This window comes from Schistocerca cancellata, chromosome 5 (genome assembly GCF_023864275.1).
Source record: "Schistocerca cancellata isolate TAMUIC-IGC-003103 chromosome 5, iqSchCanc2.1, whole genome shotgun sequence".
Lineage (NCBI taxonomy): Eukaryota > Metazoa > Arthropoda > Insecta > Orthoptera > Acrididae > Schistocerca > Schistocerca cancellata.
In genome coordinates, this window is record NC_064630.1 from 55,610,538 (window position 1) to 55,626,054 (window position 15,517).

Consider the following 15,517-nt stretch of genomic DNA (forward strand, 5'->3'; position numbering starts at 1 on the left):
TCTCAGCATCTCCCCTATATGATGAATAGCACTCTGTCCTTTTCATAGTATTGTCATTATTCCACCCTAGATTTTCCATTGTTTAATGCTATAAGTGCATTTTACTGTTGATAGTATATTTATTGACGTAATATGGCCGTTTATTTTATATATTTATTTTGCGCTGTTGAAGGATGGCTACCCTACAAGCTGATGTAGATAAGTGTTACTTGATGAGGCTTTGTTGATCGAAACAAGTAAATAGTAGGGATTTACTTCAGTAGCAGCTCTTAGTGTTTGTTAAATCTACACTACTGGCCATTAAAATTGATACACCACGAAGATGACGTGCTACAGACGCGAAATTTAACCGAGAGGAAGAAGATGCTGTGATATGCAAATGATTAGATTTTCAGAGCATTCACACAAGGTTGGTGCCGGTGGTGACACCTACAACGTGCTGGCATGAGGAAAGTTCCCAACCGATTTCTCATACACAAACAGCAGTTGACCGGCGTTGCCTGGTGAAACGTTGTTGTGATGCCTCGTGTAAGGAGGAGAAATGCGTACCATCACGTTTCCGACTTTGATAAGGGTAGGATTGTAGCCTATCGCGATTGAGGTTTATCATATCGCGACATTGTTGCTCGCGTTGGTCGGGATCCGATGACTGTTAGCAGAATATGGAAGCGGTGGGTTCAGGAGGGTAATACGGAACGCCGTGCTGGATCCCAACGGCGTCGTATCACTAGCAGTCGAGATGACAGGCATCTTATCCGCATGGCTGTAACGGATCGTGCAGCCACGTATCGATCCCTGAGTCAACAGATGGGGACGTTTGCAACGCAACCACCATCTGCACGAACAGTTCGACGACGTTTGCAGCAGCATGGACTATCAGCTTGGAGACCGTGGCTGCGGTTACCCTTGACGCTGCATCACAGACAGGAGCGCCTGCGATGGTGAACTCAACGACGAACCTGGGTGCACGAATGGCAAAACGTCATTTTTTCGGATGAATCCAGGTTCTCTTAACAGCATCATGATGGTCGCATCCGTGTTTGGCGACATCGCGGTGAACGCACATTGGAAGCGTGTATTCGTCATCGCCATACTGGCGTATCACCCGGCGTGATGGTATGGGGTGCCATTGGTTACGCATCTCGGTCACCTCTTGTTCGCATTGACGGCACTTTGAACAATGGACGTTACATTTCAGATGTATTACGACCCGTGGCTCTACCCTTAATTCGATCCCTGCGAAACCCTACATTTCAACAGGATAATGCACGACCGCATGTTGGAAGTCCTGTACGGGCCTTTGTGGATACAGAAAATGTTCGACTGCTGCCCTGGCTAGTACATTCTTCAGACCTCTCACCAATTGAGAAACATTTGGTCAATGGCGGCCTAGCAACTGGTTCGTCACAATACGCCAGTCACTACTCTTGATGAACTGTGGTATCGTGTTGAAGCTGCATGGGCAGCTGTACCTGTACACGTCATCCAAGCTCTGTTTGACTCAATGCCCAGGCGTATCAAGGCCGTTATTACAGCCAGAGGTGGTTGTTCTGGCTACTGATTTCTCAGAATCTATGCACCCAAATTGCGTGAAAATGTAATCACATGTCAGTTGTAGTATAATGTATTTGTCCGATGAATACGCGTTTATCATCTGCATTTCTTCTTGGTGTAGCAATTTAATGGCCAGTAGTGCAGTAATGAGTAGGGATTTACTTCACCAGCAGCTCTTAGTGTTTGTTAAATGTAGTTTGCCTTAGTGTATTTCGTGGGCAAGCGCCACTTATGTCAAAAACGTGCCGTTCTTTGCGCACGGTATTCGCGTCCTGACCTTGTTGTGTTCCCGCGGTTGCAGATCTGAACGCGGACTACCTGGACACGCCGTTTGGCCGCGGGCCGGGCACGCCCGGGGTGGTGAACGGCCAGCAGCGCACCAAGCGCATGCGCACTTCCTTCAAGCACCACCAGCTGCGAACCATGAAGTCCTACTTCGCCATCAACCACAACCCCGACGCCAAGGACCTGAAGCAGCTGTCGCAGAAGACGGGGCTGCCCAAGAGGGTGCTGCAGGTGAGCTGACTATGACTGTGTTCCTAACACTCGCCTTGCGGGCAAGGGCTAAACGTTTCACACAAAAGTCACATCATCTGCTTAAACATGACGATTTCTTTTGTCGTCTGCTTCATCCTCTTCCCACGGTATATACTACATACAACTGAGTTACAGGATTTGCCATTCTACTCCACCGCTTGGAGAGTTCAACCCAAACTAGTCCTATCACCAGTCGCAAATTTAATTGAAGACTATCAGAGTCGAGGGGCATGGAAAGCGAAGCAGTGATTGACAGTGGGACAGGGTTGTGCCCTATCCCCGATGTTATTTAATCTGTACATTGAGCTAGCAATACAGGAAACCAAAGAAATATTTAGAGTAGGAATCAAAGTTCAGGGAGAACAAATAAAAACTTTCAGGTTTGCCGATGACATTGTAATTCTGTTAGAGGCAGCAAAGGACTTGGAAGAGCAGTTAACCGGAATAGACAGTGTCTTGAAAGGAGGATGTGAGATGAACATCGACAAAAGAAAAACAAGGATAACGGAATGTTGTCGAATTAAATCCTTCGATGCTGGGGGAAGTAGATTAGGAAATGATACACTTAAGGTAGTAGATGAGTTTAGCCATTTGGGGAGCAAAAGAACTGATGACGACCGAAATAGAGAGGATATATAATGTAGACTGACAACGGCAAGAAAGGCGTTCCTGTAGAAGAAAAATGTTCAAACGTGTATGAAATCTTATGGGACTTAACTGCTAAGGCTATCAGTCCCTAACCTTACACACTACTTAACCTAAATCATCCTAAGGACAACACACACACCCATTCCCGAGGGAGGACTCGAACCTCCGCCGGGACCAGCCGCACAGTCCATGACTGCAGCGCCCTAGACCACTCGGCTAATCCCTCGCGATCTGTAGAAGAGAAATTTGTTAACATCGAATATAGATTAAAATGCTAGAAAATCTTTTCTGAAGGCACTTGGCTGATGTGTAGCCATGTATGGAAGTGAAACGTCGACGATAAACTGGTTATATTTGAAGATTAGATGGATAGACCACGTAACTAATAAGAAGATGCTGAATGTAACTGATGATAAAAGAACGTTGTTGCACATCCTGACTAGAAGAAGAGATCGATTGATAGGGCGCATTCTGAGACGTCAGGGGACCACAAATTTGGTATTGGGGGGTGGGGTGGGGGGGGTGGGGGGAGGGAATCGTAAAGGGAGACCAAGAGATGAATGCATTAAGTAGATCCAGTACGATGTAGTTTGCAATAGTTATTTGGAGATGAAGAGGTTTGCACAGGATAGAGTAGCATGGAGAGTACATCGAACAAGTCTTCGGATTGAAGACCATAACAACGCTCAGAATTATTTACTGGAGGAGAGGGGACACACACACACACAGGGATACACGAGAAAGATAAGAGCTGTGACCATGTGCCTAGTAGCTACCCTTCCAGTAACCTTGTTCCCTTTAAATACAGCTTCATTTACTATTATTTTCAATGCATATAGATAACGGAATGCACATGGTTTACATTCAATAATTCAGACGAACAAAATATGAAGTACAAGTACTTTCAGGTATATACCACCTTCAGTGGTTAGATTTTTCGTTTCCTGCATCATTCCTAATATTCTTCTACACATAGGTGTTCACTTTTAGTATAATGCAGTGAAGGGCAGGGTATTAAAAATCGATAACCTACGTGTAAAAGAACGTTAGGAATACAACCACAGAATTATAGCACTGAAGATGCTTTGAAATGAAGCTAAACACGTACGGCCTAAATAAGGCTTTTGTTATGGTCGTAAAAGACAGTGTACAATCTACATTATATTACGTATATAACTGCAACTGTGGATACGAGGCCTGACAGCGAATAAATCAACAATAACAGTTCTAGTTACTTGGCACTCACCAGTATGATTACAATACTGTTGTCGTTCTTGTTAGTGTCGGGCTAGAATATTCTCCATGTGAATAATAATAATGTTATTTTTACGGGTGTAAATGATAAGACACAAGCACTGTATTATATGTTTCATATAACAGTTCTAGTTACTTGACACTCACCAGTATGATTACAATACTGTTATTATTATTCACATGGAGAATATTCTAGACCGACACTAACAAGAACGACAACAGTTTTGTAATCATACTGGTGAGTGCCAAGTAACTAGAACTGTTATATGAAACATATAATACAGTGCTTGTGTCTTATCATTTACACCCGTAAAACTACTTGCTAAACTGCTACTTGTTACCATATTTTCCTCTGTGTTATTGCTTGCTCTTCTTCCTGTCATCACTTTTCCCCTGCTTATCTTTCGTTTACATTAATTTCACATTTTGTGTCCAGTAATAGGCTATATCCAAGTAACTCTGTTTCTCAACATTTTTAATACGTCCACTAGACTTCAGCGACACAATGACTACTTGAAAACTCACATGCGGTCGATATCCACACTTCGCATAGTCAGGACCACAGTGACCAAGCAATGGAAACACCCTGGTTCCTGTATAAATGGTGCGCTTACAATCTCATTTTATTTCTTGCTGCTGGAGAACGTAACGGTACACCCGTCCCTTCTTTCTGCGGTCGTACTTTTATCACCTGTTTCGCCGGACATCTTCTAATTCTGCACTTTATGTGGAAAACAAGCTTTACGCGTACTTGTAACGTCACAATTCCAATTGATCTACTTTTTTCAGTTGTCCAATCGCTTGCGTGGAATTTCTGCACGCACTGAATTCTGCACGTATTGCTTCAGAAATTCTCCACTGAGTTTTGTACAAGCAACTTTCTTTCGAAGCAAAACTCCGCATTCTTCGCGTGTCCCAGTTTGCTGCGTACGTGTTCCACGTTTCACACAACTTGTGTAACCTTCATCTCTAGCTAATAGGGTTTGTTTTTGCTACTTTGACCATAGCGTCACCATTTCGTTCGGTTTGTTACTCTCCTTTATGGTCCTCTTTGTTTCTTTCTCTTAGCCATAAGCTGGCCGGTATGGCCGTGCGGTTCTAGGCGCTTCAGTCTGGAACCGCGTGACCGTTACGGTCGCAGGTTCGAATCCTGCCTCGGGCATGGATGTGTATGATGTCCTTAGGTTAGTTAGGTTTAAGTAGTTCTAGGGGACTGATGACCACAGATGTTAAGTCCCATAGTGCTCAGAGCCATTTGAACAATTTTTCTTAGCCATAATCGTATATTTTGTTTTACTTTCATACAAAAAGGCAATAACATTAGTGAACCTAAACATCTGCTCTTTTACTTCCACCCATCAGTTTGCTTCCGCCACGGACTCGTCTCTGTCATTTTTTCCCCGAAGTGGAGTTATTGTAGGTGCAGTAAATTGCTCCCAGCCGGAGTGGCCGTGATGTTCTAGGCGCTGCAGTCTGGAACCGAGCGACCGCTACGATCGTAGGTTCGAATCCTGCCTCGGGCATGGCTGTGTGTGATGTCCTTAGGTTAGTTAGGTTTAATTAGTTCTAAGTTCTAGGCGACTGATGACCTCAGAAGTTAAGTCGCATAGTGCTCAGAGCCAGCCAGTAAATTACTCGTCTATTCCCAGCCCTCATTTCAGTCATAAATATTTTGCTCAATTCAGTGTTTTCAACTGTGTCCAGTGTGACCAAGAAATGTCGCCATTGAAGATTTCACAGCAATATCGAGTTGAACTGTACATGTCATTTATATAGACATACATAAACTAGTGTAAGCCAGTGAATGTGGGTTATACACCCAAAGACCGGTTTGGATATTAAACATTTTAAATGCACTTTATGGTGCTGACAAAAACTCTTTTTTTAATCCACATGTGCCATGTAAAGATCTGAGTTTCCATCACTTTCCCTTCTAATATTATCTGCAGTATCACTTGCACGTATGGTACTTTCACCTTCCCTGAAACTACTTTTCAGTCCAGACTTGGAATTTTAATTTTCTACCGCGCCCACATTAAACGAAATAACGTAAGTACACTTGATATAGGGACAAATTTCCAGCAACTAAAGTAGCTCCCAACAAAAGCATAACCTGGCTCTGTATTGCTAATGTTCGTTGGAACTTACGATGTTTTCATGTCACCCATCTAAATTGTTTTACTGTGGAGAAATTTTTATTAGAACTGTTCTACATGCCACAACTGAAAGGAGATATCGCAAAAAACTAAGCTCAAGAGAATTTGAAACAGGGTGCAACATGATGGATATCTGTCGATAAAATCTTTTGCAACTGAAAAGTGAATCAGTTGCTGCCTCATTATGTTATCATCATCATCATCATCATCATCATCATCAACAACATTTAAGACTGATTATGCCTTTCAGCGTTCAATCTGGAACATAGTCCCCCTTATAAAATTCCTCCATGATCCCCTATTCAGTGCTAACATTGGTGCCTCCTCTGATGTTAAGCCTGTCACTTCAAAATCATTCTTAACCGAATCCAGGTACCTTCTCCTTGGTCTGCCCCGACTCCTCCTACCTTCTACTGCTGAACCCATGAGTCTCTTGGGTAACCTTGCTTCTCCCATGCGTGTAACATGACCCCACCATCTAAACCTGTTCGCCCTGACTGCTACATCTATAGACTTTATTCCCAGTTTTTCTTTGATTTCCTCATTGTGGACACCCTCCTGCCCGTGTTCCCATCTACTAGTACCTGCAATCATCCTAGCTACTTTCATCTCCGTAACCTCAACCTTGTTGATAAGGTAACCTGAATCCACCCAGCTTTCGCTCCCCTACAACAAAGTTGGTCGAAAGATTGAACGGTGCACAGATAACTTAGTCTTGGTACTGACTTCCTTCTTGCGCAAGAGAGTAGATCGTAGCTGAGCGCTCACTGCATTAGCTTTGCTACACCTCGCTTCCAGTTCTTTCACCATGTTCCCATCCTGTGAGAATATGCATCCTAAGTACTTGAAACCGTCCACCCGTTCTAACATTGTTCCTCCTATTTGGCATTCAACCCGTTTATATCTCTTTCCCACTGACATTACTTTCGTTTTGGAGATGCTAATCTTCATACCATAGCCCTTACATTTCTGATCTAGCTCTGAAATATTACTTCGCAAACTTTCAATCGAATCTGCCATCACAACTAAGTCATTCGCATATGCGAGATTGCTTATTTTGTGTTCACGTATCTTAATGTTAGTAATTCTTTTAACATGTGTGCTATTAATCTCCAAAAGTTAACATCTTGCTGACTGGATAGATTTTAAATAACCACGACCACTGATTAGTACTGTTGACGAACTTAGTATGTGAAAAAAGAATTTATCAAAAATAGTTTGGAAGCTTTAAGTTATTACCAGGTAGACTTTTCCACGAACACCTTTCCAGTTTTACTCGACATGTTTCGCACTGCGTAATCCCACAGAGATTTGAGTGTGTCGTCATGAATTTTGTCTCGACACACCAGTGTCAGAAATGGCGCGACTACAGCAGTCGAATACCTGTAGAATAACACAAGAAGCTCGTAATCCTTACTAGTGTGTTCTCCGTTTCTTTTCCTCTTTTCGAGATAGTGTGTTTCAGTTTCTGACGTCAAGTAGCCTTATACATAACAGGCGTCTTTGTATCGCCAGCTGGGACCATAAACAACCGTTATCAGCCTTCCGAAAAATGTCCCCGAAAAAGCTGCTACTTTGTTAGGACCCGAATGGCCCGCCCGCGTAGCAGAGCTGCCTACGAAAGAAGCGCCGCGCTGCGCCAAAAACATCCCACACAGTGGCGGCGCCACGCGATGGAAGAAAGGCCTGCCGGTCCTAACGAGAAAGCCGAATCTTACGACGCGCCGAAAATAGCGCGGGCAGTGAAAAAATAGGCAGTCCGGTTTAACAACTGTCATGTAACAGATAACGATTAACGAACTAGGAACACTGTGTTAAATGTGTGGCACACAAGAAATTGCGACTAAGAACGCTACGTATCCCCCGCCCTCCGTGACCCTTGACATCCTCTCCCCAAGGTCCTGGCGTATCTGCTTCCCGAACGGGCCCACACAATGGGAGTGAGTTAACGGAACACGTGCATGCTTGAATACTTGCTTAAAGACGTCTATTGGAATTCAGATGTAGGTCTCCTATGGTTTCCTTACGTTGCTTGAGGGAAATGCCGGAATCGGTCTTTTGACACAGAAGATGGCCTACTTACTTCCCTATTCTTCTGAGCCTAGCCAGTACTTCGTTTTTAATGGCATCATCTACCGGATGTCATACCGTAATCTTCCTATCTTTTTTCTTTAGCGATGCCTATCATAATTAGCTTCTTCTAGGCATGGAATATTTTTTCTCTTAATTTTCTCGCTCTTGCACCTGAATTTGCCGAAAATTTTCTAGTGACCTAGATAAGCGTAATTCTGCGTTCTTTGAATTCGCCACGTCTCTCGTGTTTCATTTTCCATGTTCATGTAGATGCTGCACATTCAAAAGTACTTAGTGTGGTGAGTGACATAAACATATTAGTCATCGAAGACAATAATTTTATCTTGGAACTCTTCCATTTGGTCCGTGTTTGCATAGAAAAACAGTAATATCAGAAATTGAGTCCCCCTTGATGCAAAACACCTTGTTATTCGTTTATTTCTTTATTCTCCCAAACTAGTTTCGGCGACAAATATCACCATCATCAGTGTTTTTTTTAATTCTTATTTATTGTATGTTACAGCATGTTTTAAGCAATTATTGTCACTGTTTGCGACATATTTTCTGTAGGCTTTTTTTCTGTCTGTTGCCTTTTTTACTTGTCGAAGATCATGCCATCTTCGTTGTATTGTATGTAGCTGCTTTTATACACAGAAAAACAAAACTTTCGCACTTGGTTCCTGATTCAGAATTGCTAGTATGTGAGAATAAAGAAATAAACGAATAACAGGGTGTTTTGCATTAAGGCAGACTCGATTTCTTATACTACTGGAGTCATCGAAGGTTCAGTGCAATCCTTAGTCTTCTTCTTTTCCTCTTCCTCTTCTTCTTCTTCTTCTTCTTCCCTTTCTTCCTGAGCAGGTAGTGCTGGCATTCAGGAGGATGGCAGTTCAAATCCTCATCTGAGCATCTACATTTAGACTTTTCGTGGCTTACCTAAATCGCTCTAGGCTACATTTGTAAAACTACCGTAGGCTACAGTAGACTACGGTAGTCTTCCTAGTAGCTTTGGTCCGTTAATATCGTAGCCGCTGTATCTATATGTTAGGTGTGTTGTATACCTATCGGGTGTTACCTAATTTCGAACGCTTTGTTTGCCTGTGCGATCGCCGGCCGGGGTAGCCGAGCGGTTCTAGGCGCTATAGTCTGGAGCCGCGCGACCGCTGCGGTCGCAGGTTTGAATCCTGCCTCGGGCACGGATGTGTGTGATGTCCTTAGGTTAGTTAGGTTTGAGTAGTTCTAAGTTCTGGGGGACTGATGACCTAAGAAGTTAAGTCCCATAGTGCTCAGAACCATTTGAACCTGTGCGATCACTGTCTTATTAGATTCCCCAAGAAACTGGAAGTGGTAAACCATCTACAAACGGTGTGAGGATAAATAAAGGACCACATAAGCTACGAAAAATTTTTGTTCTACATAGTTACAAATAAACACTATTTATAGCAAAATTGAAATTGTCAGTATTTAATTCAGATTTTATTCGAAAAGTGTTTATTTGTAACGTGAAATGGGGGGACGTTGCAGAAAAAAAAGACATATATCATGTAAACTAGAAAACGCAGTTTCTTCGAAAAAGATAAAAAAAAACCGTAGCGGTCGCGCGGTTCCAGACTGTAGCGCCTAGAACTGCTCGGTCACCCCGGCCGGCTATTGTGCGGGTCTAATTATGTGCAAAACAAACAGATGTCGTCTGCTCCCACTTTCTCTCTCACGCGTTAATTTATGTTTCTCTCCCTACCAATGCTACCAATAATACCGGTAATCCTACCATTTACTACGTCAGTTATGTACTGTACCAAAAAGACCGACCTCTAGTTTTGGTAGAGGGTAATTGTACTCCAGGCAAATGCCGGGATGGTTTCTTCGAAAGGGCGCGGCCGATTTCCTTCCCATGTTTGAAACAATCCGAGCTTCTGCTCCGTCTCTAATGACCTACCTCGTTGTCGGCAGTATTTCAACACCTAAGCTTCCTTCTTTCTCTTCTGCTTTACTTTGTCCCATTTTCTCTAAAGGGTCGGCATCGTCATACAAGGTGTGGCAGTGTTAGTGTCACTTGATGGGCTGATTACGTTCCTGGAATCACCACAACTTTAGCAGGTGGTTAATTTATATCTACAAACAGTTGCAACAAGTCACTTAATGAAACTTAGTAGTTATAGCTACTGTAAATATAACTGATTTAATGGACACTTGAAAGTAAAACTGCCATCATCCTGAAGGTTATTTTGTACACATCAATGCTGCGCCTTTTATTGGAGTGATATACCTGTAATTTACTTCGATTTTAGATCTGACTTACTCAGCTAGTAATAGGGGGCGTAAAGTTTATCACGAACTCCGACGACGGTGCATTTCACATTAACATTACCAGAGGTGAAAGAAGTGATAAAAGAAAACTGTAAAAAAAATCTATGAACACATGTGGCTCGAACGTCAGCCCCTTGGATCCGCAATCTGGCGCTTGCTCACTATTTTTGTTTTTTAAGGGTTACTTCCTCCCGTATAAGCCTCTCCTTTCGCTCTCCATTTTGCTTCTTCACGATACGGCTTCTTTGCCATTTCTGGCTCCTGCTGATATAAACAGTTGAAATTAAATAGCTTGCAATGTCAGTTGCAATGGCGACGAGAAGTACATACGTTGTTCAGTTCGGTTACAGGACAATCTAAAGGCCGAAAATTCTAACTAAGTGCCTAGGAATTACAATTACAAACAACTGAAATTGGAAAAAAAAGAACCACGTGGAAAACGTTCGGGGGAAGGCAAACCAAAGACTGCATCTTATTGGCAGAACACTTAGAAAATGTTAGAGGTATACTAAAGAGACTGCCTACACTACGCTTGTCCGTCCTCTTTTGGAGTACTGCCGTGCGATTTGGGATCCTTATAGCATTAACAGGATACATCGAGGAAGTTCAAAGAAGAGCTGCACGTTTTGTACTATCGAGAAACAGGGGAGAGAGTGTCACTGGTATACTACAGGACTTGGCGTGAACATCTTTAAAACAGAGGCGTTTCCTGTTGAGGCGGAATCTTCTCACGAAATTTCAGTCACCAACTTTCTCTTGAGAATACCAAAATATTTCGTTGACAACGACCTACATAGGGAGAAACTATCATCATCATCATAAAGTATGATAAATCAGAGTTTGCACGGAAAGATGTAGGTGTTCGTTTTTTCCGTGGGCTGTACGAGATTGGAATAGTAGAGAATACTGTGGAAGTGGTTCGGTGAACCCTGTGCCAGGCACTTAAGTGTGATTTGCACAGCATCCATGTAGATGTAAGTGTAGAAATGCCAGGTAGTTTGTCCTCCATTAGCGTTCTACCGCGAGGCAGGTGGATCTTCGTAAGCGCTCCATTGTAATTGTGGGATAGGTTTATAAAACAAAGCGCGCAGAGTCTTTTTTACCTGAAGATGGAAGTGTCAAATGTGGAATCCTATCGTCTTTGCGACGAATTATGTGCCGTAGAATCATTGTTATGACTTTGGCTTAGTCATTTAACCGCTGCTCTAGTACCTTGTCTGAAAGCAAACGTGAAGGTTGGGAACATGCCGTTTGAGAATGTGGAGCGATTTTATTCACGTTCGTCAGTGCGTAAATCTTCGCAGCGTTGGCAAAGACAAGAATAGCGTATGCGGCTGGCCGGCTCGGTGCCGAATGACTCACCATACGGACAACACGCTGCCGACATACACCTACATCTACATTTATTCTCCGCAAGCCACCCAAGGGTGTGTGGCGGAGGGCACTTTACGTGCCACTGTCATTACCTCCCTTTCTTGTTCCAGTCGCGGGAAGAACGACTGCCGGAAAGCCTCCGTGGCGCTCGAATCTCTCTAATTTTACATTCGTGATCTCCTCGGGAGGTATAAGTAGGGGGAAGCAATATATTCGATACCTCATCCAGAAAAACACTCTCTCGAAACCTGGACAGCAAGCTACACCGCGGTGCAGAGCGCCTCTCTTGCACAGTCTGCCACTTGAGTTTGCTAAACATCTCCGTAACGCTATCACGCTTATCAAATAACCCTGTGACGAAATGCGCCGCTCTTCTTTGGATCTTCTCTATCTCCTCTGTCAACCCGACCTGGTACGGATCCCACACTGATGAGCAATACTCAAGTATAGGTCGAACGAGTGTTTTGTAAGCCATCTCCTTTGTTGATGGACTACATTTTCTAAGGACTCTCCAAATGAATCTCAACCTGGTACCCGCCTTACCAACAATTTTATATGATCATTCCACTTCAAATCGTTCCGCACGCACACTCCCAGATATTTTACAGAAGTAACTGCTACCAGTGTTTGTTCTACTATCATATAATTATACAATAAAGGATCATACGCCGAGTCTATGATGGTAGCGTGAATCGTTTGTTTGTAGCAACCGATGCGGTATACGTACCTGCAAAAAGAGACGAAGAGAGGAAAAAGAAGTGTGTCTCAGTCGGCGAAACGAGACACGGTTCGGACAAAGCGCCGGGGCTCGCCTCGTTCGCGGCCTGCTCCCCTTTCTTTTCATTTCAGCTCGTTTGATTTCTGGAGAAAGCGCCGACAGTAAAAGGGGGTATAAAGTGCGCGCCGCGGGGCGCACGGGGTTTCGTCACCGGCCGGTCCGCCGTCGCGAGGGATAATGTCGCCATTAAAGTCTCGCGGTTGGGTGGGCAAGCGCCCGATAAGTGAAGGCGGAGGGGCACCGGACGGCACGGCCTTCCTTAATGATAAGGAGCTGGGCCGGCGGCCGGCAAGTGGCGCCGTAAAACTGTGCTAAGTGCTCCGGCCCCCACAAATAATACGCCGCCGCTCGCCGCTTCGCTCCTTCATTTTTATTTCTTCCTGCCTCTTGTACGAATGTTTTCCTCGCTCTTTTTTTTTTTCTTTTTGACAGAAAAACGAGTGTGGAGAGGACCTCGGCCGCTAGAGGTTGCTAATGCACACGTATACAAATAACAGCTGTCGTTTGGGCCGACCGGGGACGAGACCTCTTCGTATAAAGTTTCTCTTCACTGTACATTTGGCCCGGCGTGATGGTGCCTTGAAAAGCTTCCGCCGCTGTGTTACTGGCAGGAGTGGAGGAGCGAGCGTACTTCGTCCTGTAGTAATGTGGAACGACGTGAGAAGAAGGTAGATACTGCATCAAAGTGGCCAGAGAACCCTTCCCTGAAGCAAAACAAGGATCAACTGTTTGGGACTGATACTTTTTCTTTCGTCTATTTCCGCTGTCTTTCTCTACGATGTCAGCAGTGGTTCGAGAAACGTATAGCTAACAGTCTTAAGCTGTTGCTGGATGGAATCAACAAGACATTGTGCGAACAGGGTAGCGATGTTAGTTATGTTTGTATGGCAGCAAAATCCTAAATACTTTGTGAGAAGTTGCGACCATTTTTGTAAGGGACTCAAGAAACCTGATACTTGAATCCACATTTTTTTAGATGATAAGCTGGATGATGTAATAGACACAAAATAATTTTATTTGTCATTTAAAACTGCATTTTATCAGTATATTGTAGCAGTACTTTCAGTATTTCGGAACATAAAAATATTTTCATTAATCCTGTATAGTACTGCCATCTTGCCGTCTTTCTCACCTAATACTTCGGTACGTACAGTGAGTCAGTTTGCATTCAGATGTCATCTGACAATGAACAACTGATACGCTATATACATTGGTTTGCTCTACCCTGCCTAGCGGTTCTAGGCGCTCAGTCCGGAGCCGCGCGACTGCTACGGTCGCAGGTTCGAATCCTGCCTCGGGCATGGACGTGTGTGATGTCCTCAGGTTAGTTAGGTTTAAGTAGTTCTAAGTTCTAGGGGACTGATGACCATAGATGTTAAGCCCCATAGTGCTCAGAGCCATTTGAACCATTTTTTGCTCTACCCACAATATTATAAATGTGATCGTTCCAATTTAGGTTATTTGTAATTGTAATCCCTAACTATTTAGTTGAATTTACAGCCTTCAGATTTGTGTGACTTACCGCGCAGTCGAAATGTAGCTGATTTCTTTTAGTACTCATGTGAATAACTTCACACTTTTTCTTATTCAGGGTCAATTTCCACTTTTCGCATCATACAGATATCCTATATAAATCATTCTGCAAGTCGTTTTGATCATCTGATGACTTTACAAGACGATAAATGATAGCATCATCTGCAAACACTCTAAGACGGCTACTCAGATTGTCTGCTATCTCATTAATATAGATCAAGAACAATACAGGGCCTATAGCACTTTCTTGGGGAACGCCGGATATTACTTCTGTTTTATTCTATGACTTTCCGTCTATTACTACGAACTGTGACCTTTCTGACAGGAAATCACGAATCCAGTCGCGCAACTGTGGCGATATTCCGTAGGTACGCGGTTTGGTTAGAAGACGCCTGTGAGGAACGGTGTCGAAAACCCTTCTGGAAATCTAAAAATATGGAATCAATTTGACATCCCCTGCCGATAACACTTATTACTTCATGAGTATAAAGAGCTAGTTGTGTTTCACAAGAACGATATTCTCTGAAACCGTGCTGACTATGTGTCAATAAATCCTTTTCTTCGAGGTATTTCATAATGTTCGAATACAGTATATGTTCCAAAATCCTACTGCAAATCGACGTTAGTGATATAGGCCTGTAATTCAGCGGATTAATCCTACTTCCCTTTTTGGGTATTGGTGTGACTTGAGCAATTTTCCAGTCTTTAGGTACGGATCTTTCTGTGAGCGAGCGGTTGTAATAGCTAAATATCGAGCTATTGTATCAGCAAACTCTGAAAGGAACCTGACTGGTACACAATCTGGACCGGGGGCCTTGCCTTTATTAAGTGATTTAAGCTACTTTGTTACACCGAGGATACCTATTTCTGTGTTTCTCATCTTGGCAGTTGTTCTTGATTGGAACTCGGGAATATTTACTTCGTTTTCTTTGGTGAAGGAGTTTCGGAAAACCGTGTTTAATAATTCTGCTTTGGTGGCACTGTCATCAGTGACTTCACCGTTGTTATCGCGCAGTGAAGGTATTGATTGCGTCTTGCCACTGGTGTGCTTTATTTATGACGAGAATATCTACCTTTCCGCAGCCCCTTCCCATTTCCTCCATGTTCGCTCTCTGAGATTCCCTCAGGAAATTGCAAAGAACAGACAGTATGCATTCATATTATTTGATTGGCCTAGCTGGGCATTGGATCCACTTTCTTCATTCCGAATACACAGATACATCCGACCTTGCGTGGGAGTCAGAGAGAGCGAACATGGAGGAAATGGACAGGGCCTTCAGGTAGGTGGCGATCGATGGGAATA

At 43.4% G+C, this 15,517-nt stretch overlaps 1 protein-coding gene across 1 annotated transcript in view; it reads left to right on the forward strand.

Annotated features, from left to right (window-relative positions):
* Positions 1–15,517, forward strand: part of LOC126188361 (protein apterous-like) — a gene marked incomplete at its 5' end in the record, with an annotated part of 351,323 nt that overhangs the window by 311,876 nt on the left and 23,930 nt on the right. The window contains one exon of the mRNA XM_049929960.1: positions 1,856–2,070. Coding sequence (XP_049785917.1) covers positions 1,856–2,070 — 215 coding nt within the window. The remainder of the gene's footprint in view (positions 1–1,855; positions 2,071–15,517) is intronic.